The 10,982-nt window shown below is 45.0% G+C and overlaps 1 protein-coding gene across 2 annotated transcripts in view; it reads right to left on the reverse strand.

The window, feature by feature from the left end:
* LIG3 (DNA ligase 3) overlaps nt 1-9,784 on the reverse strand; it is a 30,052-nt gene extending 20,268 nt beyond the window's left edge. Inside the window, exons 1-4 of one of the 2 annotated variants that reach the window (XM_069971193.1) lie at nt 9,589-9,784; nt 6,308-6,767; nt 5,492-5,635; nt 2,156-2,350 (exon numbers count right to left, since the gene is read on the reverse strand). In XM_069971193.1, coding sequence (XP_069827294.1) covers nt 2,156-2,350; nt 5,492-5,635; nt 6,308-6,761 — 793 coding nt within the window. In that variant the 5' untranslated portion in view covers nt 6,762-6,767; nt 9,589-9,784. Of the gene's footprint in view, nt 1-2,155; nt 2,351-5,491; nt 5,636-6,307; nt 6,768-9,551 lie in introns of both variants that reach the window. The other variant, XM_069971192.1, reaches the window with a different exon arrangement.
* Nucleotides 9,785-10,982: the final 1,198 nt, after the last annotated feature.

The raw sequence follows: 10,982 nt of genomic DNA on the forward strand, positions 1-10,982 counted from the left end.
GCTACTAAAAGTATAGGACCAAGGTTTATAATAAAGAGGCCAAGGCGCTCACCAAGCACTTTGAAAGTTATAACTGCAGCAACACTTTAAAGAACAACAAACTCTAAATCAACAGTAGATATAATATAAAGCAAGTTTACAATTTACATTTAGTATTTTTTTTTAGTCATCAAGGAAAACACGGCACTTCCTGTTTTCTGACTCTTTTGGGAAAAAAAAACCCAGGAAGTCCTGTGTTTCCCAGGCCATCTGAGCGCTCACAGAGAGAAGGCAGTCATGTGATTGTTGGACACAGAGCTGTGACTCTCTGTAGAAAACAGACTAAATACATAAAGTCCTGGCCAGTACAACCAGCATAAATCAGAAAATCTTGCCTTCAGGAGACTGGACCTGGATTTCTGGTAAGTTCAGCTTTGTTTTACAGCATAACAAAAATAATGAATGTATATTGCAAACTTGCTTTATGTCACATCTACTGCTGATTTAGATTGACAGTTATAACGACAGTGACACTTTAAACAGCTGACTGGAAGGGGACAAGAGACTTGGACACCCATTGATCTAAAGAAATACATTTTATCTGGATAATCCCATTAGGTAAACCATTCAGATGCTGTATACATTTACTTAGAACCAGTCTTCAAAAGATTATGTTGTTATCAAGGGATTTTAAAGTATGCTGTAATAATGAATGATTTCAGAGTTCCCTGAATTAGTATGGAGATATCATGCAAGAGTATATCAGCCTGTGTAACCATCTTTAAAGGGGCAATCTGGAGAAAACAAAATTGTTTTTAACCCCTAGCCGCACCATGCAGTTATAATACGTCATGGTAGAAGGTTAGTTTCAGCACAATGACGTATTATAACTGCGCAGCTTCGGATGCTCGCTGTTTACACAAACAGTGACGGGAGCTGCAACTAAACTGTCAGCTGATAGCTGACAGTCTAGTGCAACTGCCACTGGACCCCCAAAGGAGTTCCAGCATCGGCAATTGCCGGCATTGGTGGATCGGTAACGGTATTTGGTGTGGTAAAAAATACATAGGATTACATTGGAATCTCTGCAAAGAAAATGCAAATTTTAACTTTTCACTCTTACTTTGCAGCTATTCCTGTGAAATGCCCAAAGAGTTAAAAAAAAAAAAAAAACAGGACTGTAGATTTGAATACTTGAAAGGGTGAAGATTTCAAAATGGGGTAAATTATGGGGGTTTCTAGTATACAGGCCTCCAAAATATACTCCAAAACGGAACTGGTGCCTAAAGAATTTGTCAGCTTGAAATTTTCATGAAAAATTTGAAAATTGCTACTAAACATTAACGGCCTCTATCATCCTAAACAAGTAAAAGCATGTTCACCAAATGCTGTTATTATAAAGTAGACATGTTCTAGATAGGAATTAATAAATAATTTATGTAGTATTACTATTTTCCTTATTGGCAGAGACTTTCAAATGTAGAGAAATGCTATTTTTTTTAAAATTTTTCACAACTGTTTGTGGAGTTTTTTCACAAAAAAATTCTAAAGTTATAAACCCAAATTTACCACTAACATAAAGTAGAATATGTCACGAAAAAAACCAAATCTTGGAATTACAAGGATTGGTTAAAGCATTCCAAAGTTATTGATGCTTAAAGTGACACGTCATATTTGAAAAAATTGGCCCTGTCGTAAACGCCAAAACTGGCTGTGTCCCCTTGGGGTTAATTCAACTGGTGTCAAAGTTATAGAGATTTGTAAATTACTTCTATTTAAAAAACTCACATCAACTATTTATCAGCTACTGGAAGTCCTGCTGCTAATGGTGTATTCTTTCCAGTCTGACACCGTGCTGTCTGCTGCCACCTGGTTCAGAGCAATAGCAAACCACCATAGAAAATCTTTCCTGTGGTTCCTGTCACGGACAGTGGCACTGTGTCAGACTGGAAAGAACATGTAAGTCATACAGCAGTTGATGGATGTATTGGAAAGCTTGATATTTTTAATGTAAGTGATTTACATAACTGTTTAACTTTCTGACACCAGTTTATTTAAAAATATTTTTTTTTCCTCCTGAGTACCCCTTTAAGTCACCCAAACTCCCCTTCAGAAATTCTGCAAAGGTTTTATGTGCAATCTAAATAATGTGATCGATTTCAGTTGCAAGTCATACCGCCACTTGTTCCTTTTGTCAGGAAGTCATGGATGATCTGGGTCTTGGTATTGTAGCTTGCCTGGTCTGCTACCATGACACATAGCTTGCGGAATTCACGTAGCAGGCAGTCCTTGTGCTTGGGATCACACTGAGCTGTAGAAAGACTTGAGCCACTGCTAGAACTAGGTGCAGGTGATGATGGGTCTGGTTTAGCTGTTCGAACAAGAAATTTAGACTGTTAGACCAACAAATATTCTCCTTATGGATGGATGGCCGCCTCGGCAAGCCCTTGTCACGTCGCAATACTCGCACCTTGAGTTTGACCTCGACACAAAAGGGGCCACCCTGTTTCCCAATTTATGTTCCAATACTCACAACCGAGTAGGACTTAAGGGGCTACTTATCAGGGCGGTGCTCTCCCAATAATGAAGGCACCCCGTGTTAACAGGCTAGGGATATCTGGCTATCCCATATTTTGAGACTCGCAACTGAGGCTCAATGGACCCTTGTTTTGCATATTTAAAATTTTGGGGGCATCAGTGGAGACTCTTGATTGAGTTCTTCATTGGAATGTTTTTACTGATCTCCTTGAGTTCAGTGATTACTGTGTTTTGTTGGTTAAATATTCTTATGTTTTACACAATGCAGGTTTGCTATGTAACATTCATGTTTGAGGAGCTCCCCTTTCTGGACAGATTGTAGAGAATCCAGTGGGACTATTAGTACTTAGGAAAGAGGTTGCTGACTGATCCCCATCACTGCCCAAGAAGTGAAGCAGTACATAGGTGCAAACTAAGCACTGGGTTCTGTGGAAAGACAGCAGGGCCTTGTAGTGGGTTTCTGCTCTGGTCATAGCCATTCCCCTAACTGGGGAAAGTTGTATGGAGGGACTCCTCTAAAAGGACACACTTCAGGGACAATAAATACCAAAGCTCTGTAAGTGGAGGTTAATAGAACAGAAGCAATTTACAAAGGACCCGTGGGTGCACAGACATGAAAGAGTGAGGCTGCAAACTAGTGCCATGGCTACAGGGGGGGGGGGGGGGCTGGGGACAGTAACATCACATACACTGGGGCCGATAATGGGCATGTTAGCAGAACCATTAACCACATGGTTTTTGATGCAGAAATGACACGTCAAAAGCACATGGTTTCACTTACGCTGGCTTCAATACGAGAAAAAGAGCATGAAAAAGTGACACATTATTTCTTTGTTTGGTTCCACTCTGAAGCTCCCACTAAAAACACCAAGGACTTTAGAACAGGCCCCTGTGCACTAGCCTAGGATTGGAGAAGGCCAGGGCACTGCACTCAGGCAAGGTTTTTGCTGATATTCAAACACCTGTACAATGCAAAAAAAAAAAAAATGCCTATCGCCTGTACATAAGGATGACTCATAATGCTGCAGCTATGAAACTTTTATACAGTATATTGGAGTCCTACTGTGCTCCATTGCTGAGATAGTGAAGTCCAGCCCCCTTGCTCCCCTCCTTCTGAGCAGTTTGGACAGTGATACAGTCCATAAGATGGTCAAGCGTGGAGGATCATGTAACCATGCACCTAGTGATGCACTGATATATCGATACTACTATCGATATTTCGGGCAGAAAAACGGTTCGGGCGTCTGCTGCATATGGAGCGGCCCCCACTGCTAATGACTGCGGCCTGCAACCTCGCGGGCGGCAGTCATTTAACTACTCCCCCCCCCACTCAGGACCCACTGCTGCAGCCGGTTCCCCCGTACCCACCACTTCCCGCTGCTGCAGCCGGGTCCCCTGTGCCCGCCTGTTCCCGCCATTGCAGCAGAGTCCCCCGCGCCGCACCACCACCAGGACCTGCCGGTGCAATGCGGTCCCTCGCACCCTCCGGTGTCCACAATCCTGCCCCCCCTCCCTTCCCTCGGGGCCATCCGGTACAGTGGCACAGCAACTCCCAGCATACCTTCTTGTGGGGAGTTGTTGTGCACAAGGAGGTATGCTGGGAGTTGTTGTGTCAGGAGGCTGCTAATGCACTACAACTCCCAGCAGCACACCTTCTTGTGCACTACAACTCTCAGCATACCTCCTTGGGCACAAAGGTATGCTGGAGGTTGTAGTGCACAAGGAGCTATGCTGCTGGGAGTTGTGGTGCATTAGCAGCCTCCTGACACAACAACTCCCAGCATACCTCTGTGTCCACTACAACTCCCAGCATACCTTCTTGTGGGGAGTTGCAGTGCACAAGCAGGTATGCTGGGAGTTGTTGTGTTAGGAGGCTGCTAATGCACTACAACTCCCAGCAGCAAACCTCCTTGTGCACTACAACCCCCAGCATACCTCATTGTGCACTACAACCCCTAGCATACCTCATTGTCCACAATGAGGTATGCTGGGGGTTGTAGTGCACAAGAAGTTGTGCTGCTGGAAGTTGTGTCAGGAGGTTGCTGCTGCACAACTGCAACTCCCAGCATACCTCCTTGTGGGGAGTTGCACACAAGGAGGAATGCTGGGGATATGTAGTGCACAAGGAGGTATGCTGAGGATTGTAGTGCACAAGGAGGTATGCTGGGAGTTGCAGTTGTGCAGCAGCAGCCTTCCGACACAACATCCCAGCATACCTCTTTGTGTACAACTCCCAGCATACCTTCTTATGCACCACAACTCCCAGCATACCTGCTTATGCACTACAAATCACCACAAGAAGGTATGCTGGGAGTTTTAGTGCATAAGAAGGTATACTGGGAGTTGTTGTGCACAGGGAGGTATGCTGCAGGGTAGAGGGGAATTAAAAAGTGTTAAAAAAAGTTAAAATTAAAAAAAAAAAAAAAATCATAATAAAAGGTTCTAAATCCCTGTTCCCTTTTAAAAAAAAAAATTATATTATATTTGTATTTTTACATATTTTTTTCAAACTTTATTTAGTATCGTATTAGTATCGAAATAAGAAAGCTGGTATTGGTATTGAACTCAAAATTCTGGTATCGTGACATCCCTACATGCACCTTGCCTGGCATCCTCTCTAGGAATGCACTGCGCATCAGAAACCAGGACAGGTGCAGTGAAGAATTCAGGGTGAGGCACATGGTCACATGCACGGCCGTATAATGGAGATGAGCACTGTCCAAACTGCTGAGGAGAGAGCAAGGGAGCTGGACTACAATATACTGTGTGGAAGTTTCATAATTACAGCACCTCTTCTATATGTGATAAGGCAGCCAACCCCTTTAAGGTTTTTGCATACAGGCTGCCGGACCCTGAGCACGGCAGGATTCTGCCGTTTTTACTCAGTGTGAAGTGGCCCTATTTCTCCGCTTGTGTCACGTGGCTTAAAGACTTTTGTAAATGAACAGATTAAATGATTTTAGCAAACACATACCTGAAAAGCCTGAAAACTTCAGGGGTGAAGGGTTTACAGCCGATGCTTTAGTAGGAGTTGCACTTTGTGCCCCTGGAGATTGGTTTGCTTTTGATGGTGTCTTCTTCCGGGGAGTGGGTGCAGCCCCTGCTTTGGCAGCAAGCTCTGTGAGTAATATCAGAGTTGTACACTAAGATTACAAGGCATTAGAACAGTAGTCTACTGGAACATGGGTTTTTATTCACACAAATAATTACCATTCAATATATTCTACATCTTGGAAGATAGGTACTCATTACCCTTATAATTCAACTCCTGGCACCCCCAGCGGTCAATTGACAAGAGGGACTGCAGCACTCTCGTAGGTGCTGCGTCCCCTACATGCTGGTGTGGCTGTGTCTGGTACTGCAGCTTAGCTGACTGGCGAGGGTGCAGAGCGTTGCATCCACATGGACAGCTCCACATGAAATCTATTTCACTACAACAAAAATATGTCAGCAGTTTCCCCCCACCGTCATGATATCCACAGGATAGGTGATAACTGGGGGTCATATTTCTGGAACACCCACTCATCCTGACCATGAAGGGCAAATGCTTTATTTATTCCATATGATGCAGACCACCCTCCAAGCTTGGTACTCCGCAATGTTCAGATGCCCACAGAGAGGTAGAATGGGGAGTGGATGCTGAGGCTACATTAATTCCTTTGGGCTCGTGCACAGAATTATCCCAGTTTGGTTGTGTTCATAGTTACCTGAACTTCACTAAGACAATATCAGATCATAAAAAGGGGTCGTCTTCATAAGACAATCCCTTTAACTCCAAAAAGACTGCTACCTTTGACATGCTGGTTGATGAAATCTTTCTCTGCATCCTGTAGTTCTTGCCAGCCCTCGAGCTCTGTAAGGTCATCGATCTTCTTTGTAGTTGCTCGAACGCGTTCCAGTTTCTCGAACATACACTTGACATGGTACCACTCCTTCATATCTCCAGCAGATTCACTAAAGGGATTTGGAACGATTTTTCCAATCCGCACTAGTCCCTTGCCAATTTTTTCCTTACACTTCTTGCAACCAGCAGTCCCACGCTTGGCATACTCTACACAGTACCGCTGCTCCGCCATGTTGTGACAACTAGATGCCTGTAAAGCTAATTTTAAATTCAAAGTACCAAGATGAGGTAAGTGAGAAGTAAAGCGGTGTAAAGTAACAGGACACGGCAAAGTTCTCTTGGTTGATAGCTGGGAGAAGGTCCTTGTGGTCTGATAAATAAGCTTAAATATCCCTTTCATAAAAACCTGTAAGATGAAAAAACTGGTTTAGGTTCAACCATATAAAAACCTACACAAGCGAGGCATTAGTAAATAAAGCATTACAAACCCAAGATGATATTTTTCACAGGACTTGTGCAAAAAAACAAAAACAAATCATCAATCTGAAGTGCAGGAGCCCTAAAGAATAATTCGTATCTTAGGCCTCATCCACACAAGTTTTTTCTGTCTGAATCAGGATCCTGATTTACTGACCCATTAATTTCAATAGGATCATCCACAAGTGAGAACCATCCCTTACCTAGCAAGCCCTAGGCGGGCGCCACCCTGTGGCCGCCCATTGCCCTCCTATCAGTTCTTGTGGATCTGCAAAAACTGACACATTGTTTCTCCAGCACATTGCTGATCCTGGAGAAAAACAGATGTGTGGATTAGAGATAAGCGAATGTACAGTAGGAACAAAGCAAAGCACTTTCTTCCTGTCGGCATTTTTGCTCATCAGTCTGTGGGCTTTGTAGCTGGGAAAAGATGGATCCCGTCCTGGGAAACTTCTCCCAGTTTCCCAGGACTGGATCCATCTTTTTTCCAGCACCTGGGGAGGAGAAGCAGGGAGCGAATCAGACTTTAAAGCCCTGTAGCCCAATAAGCGGATTACTATTAGGAACGAAGCACTTCTATTCGTTCCTACTGTAAATTCGGTCATTCCTAGTGTGGATGAGGCCTTAGCCATACAAAGCAGGACTTGAATCTATATCTAAACTAGGGCCCCCCCTAACCTTGTTTCCCTCCATTTGTGTAGACAGGTGCAGGTCCACATCTATCACACATTTATTATAGGGATATGAACCTGTGGATATGTATCTGCTGCAGCAAAGCTGCTCATTCTGGCTCAGTCTTCTCATGTTTCTCAGTTGCACCATTTAGAAGACATTTACTCAGAATGCTAGTTAGTCCATTTGGTGCACTGGGGGCTTCCTTGCATCCCAGCAATTTGGGGGTCAGGGGGTACTTAATCTTGATAATTGCATCCGTGCTCACATGAGGTGACCAATGGGTGCACAACATTGCTGCAATAAGTGGGCACAGCTCTCTCCCCACACAAGATCTCCCACATGCCAGAGATCTATTGCTGGAAGAGAGCCGTGTCTATGTATGCAGAACTAGGTGTGGGTGGGATGGTGGACTGTTGGACCCCCAGCTCAAAAAGTCTCATGTATGCAAAAAAAATAAATAAAAAAGTTGCCAAAAAAAAAAAAAAAATAGTAAAACAAAAGAAATAACCTGGGTATGGCTGTAATCATAGGGCCCTGCAGAATACAGATGACATGTTGGATTTACTGCACGTAAATGCTGTAAAAAAAAACTAATATAAGCCGAATAGCGCACATGTGAACAGAGCCCAATTCACATTTCCACAATTTTTTGGGAAGAAACACACCACGGAGCACTAGAGAGGAGGGGCGGCCAGGCAAGAAGAGCAAAGTATGGTGGAGAGCTGAGAGGCACACTATGGTGGCACTAGGTGGGATAAACAGAGATCAGGCCAGTCACACAATAACTCTACACACAGAGGTCCCCCCCCCCCCCCCCCCAGTATAACACTACACACAGAGGTCCCCCCCCCCCCAGTATAACACTACACACAGAGGTCCCCCCCCCCCAGTATAACACTACACACAGAGGTCCCCCCCCCCCCCCCCCAGTATAACACTACACACAGAGGTCCCCCCCCCCAGTATAACTCTACACACAGAGGTCCCCCCCCCCCCCAGTATAACTCTACACACAGAGGTCCCCCCCCCCCCCAGTATAACTCTACACACAGAGGTCCCCCCCCCCCCCCAGTATAACTCTACACACAGAGGTCCCCCCCCCCCCCAGTATAACTCTACACACAGAGGTCCCCCCCCCCCCAGTATAACTCTACACACAGAGGTCCCCCCCCCCCAGTATAACTCTACACACAGAGGTCCCCCCCCCCCCCCAGTATAACTCTACACACAGAGGTCCCCCCCCCCAGTATAACACTACACACAGAGCTCCCCTCCCAGTATAACTCTACACACAGAGCTCCCCCCCCCAGTATAACTCTACACACAGAGCTCCCCTCCCAGTATAACACTACACACAGAGCTCCCCTCCCAGTATAACACTACACACAGAGCTCCCCTCCCAGTATAACACTACACACAGAGCTCCCCAGTATAACACTACACACAGAGCTCCCCTCCAGTATAACACTACACACAGAGCTCCCCTCCAGTATAACACTACACACAGAGCTCCCCTCCAGTATAACACTACACACAGAGCTCCCCTCCAGTATAACACTACACACAGAGCTCCCCTCCAGTATAACACTACACACAGAGCTCCCCTCCAGTATAACACTACACACAGAGCCCCCCAGTATAACACTACACACAGAGCCCCCCAGTATAACACTACACACAGAGCCCCCCAGTATAACACTACACACAGAGCCCCCCAGTATAACACTACACACAGAGCCCCCCAGTATAACACTACACACAGAGCCCCCCAGTATAACACTACACACAGAGCCCCCCCCCCAGTATAACACTACACACAGAGCCCCCCAGTATAACACTACACACTAGCCCCCAGTGCTGGCACACCCCCTTATACTCCCGGACACAGCCCTCACGTGCAGAGGTCTATAACAGACCAGACCCCAGATATAACAGACAGTACAGCACGCTGTACAGCGCCGAGACACCGCCGCTCCATACACCCCTACAGGATCACGCGAGTGGTTTGTCCCCTTCCAGCCACCGTCCTCTCCCTTACCTGCTATCACGGCCTCACAGCGCGCTCTCGTCCTTACCGAGGACTCTGCATTCAGGAAACACTGGGGACTGTTGGAGGCCAGCTAGGCCTCGGAGCGTAGCGACTTCCCCTTTAAATCCGAAGGCGGAACATAAGTTACATTACTAAGGAAAATCAGCGGGAGGCAAATGACGTCACGTTTAAAGGCACAGAAGGGGAAAACAAATAGGCCGACAGAAATACACTTGGTTGGTGACGTCAGGACGCAGAGTTCCGCTGTGCGTGCTGCTAGGTAGCGCTGCGTCAGCCACGTCTCCGGCTGCGTGTGCGGGGATGTGATTGGCAGAGGGGAGGTGTATTATTATTCATACGGGGAGGCTGGAGGCTGCCAATCACTGTTCTGCACTATTCAGGGTTACAGCAAATGGATAACACTGCAGTACAGCAACAACAGAGAGTATAATGCAGGGATAGGGAACCTTCCGTCCTCCAGCTGTTGCAAAACTACAATTCCCATCATGCCTGGACAGCCAAAGCTAAGCTTTGGCTGTCCAGGCATGATGGGAATTGTAGTTTTGCAACAGCTGGAGGGCCGAAGGTTCCCCATCCCTGGTATAGTGTGTGCAGTACAAGCAAGGTGAAGCCCCATGTAAGGCACAGTACTGCATGATGTTCATTTCTCAAAAAAAAACAAAAAACACTCGAGGTACACTTTAACCCTTTAAGGACTGAGCCAATTTTCAATTTTGCGGTTTCGTTTTTTCCTCCTTGTATTTAAAAGGCCACAGTGCGTGCATATTCTCACCTACAGACCCACATCAGCCCTTCATTTTTGCAACACCAATTATACTTTGCAATTATAGACTTAATTTTTCCATAAAATTTGCTGCGAAACCAGAAATAAATTATTTGTGCTGTGAAATTGAAAAAAAAACACAGATGCAATTCTTTTTAATTGGGGTGGTTTTGTGTTTACGCCGTACGCTTCTATGGTAAAACGGACATGTTATGCATGTTCCTCAAATCAGTACGATTACAATGATACAGCATGTAACTTGTATAACATTATTTGATGGCTTTTAAAAAATTAAAACCTTTTTAAAAAAACTAAATGTGTTTAAAATTGCTTTATTACCATCCTTATAGCGCTTTTATCCTTTGTTCTATGGGGCTGTGTGAGGTGTCATTTTTTGCGCCATGACATGTACTTTCTATTGGTACCTTGTTTGCATATATATGACTTTTTGATCACTTTTTATTAAATTTTTTTCTGTATTTGATGTAAACAAAAATGTGTAACTTTGCAATTTGGCAGGTTTTTGCGCTTACGCCGTTTTCCGTGCAAGATCGGGAATGTGACAATTTAAGATATTGGGCAATTACACCCACGGCGTTACCAAATATGTTAATTTTAGAGATGAGCGAATCGGGTTCGGGTTTGAGTCCATCCAA

The sequence above is a fragment of the Dendropsophus ebraccatus genome, chromosome 5 (genome assembly GCF_027789765.1).
Source record: "Dendropsophus ebraccatus isolate aDenEbr1 chromosome 5, aDenEbr1.pat, whole genome shotgun sequence".
NCBI classification, from domain to species: domain Eukaryota; kingdom Metazoa; phylum Chordata; class Amphibia; order Anura; family Hylidae; genus Dendropsophus; species Dendropsophus ebraccatus.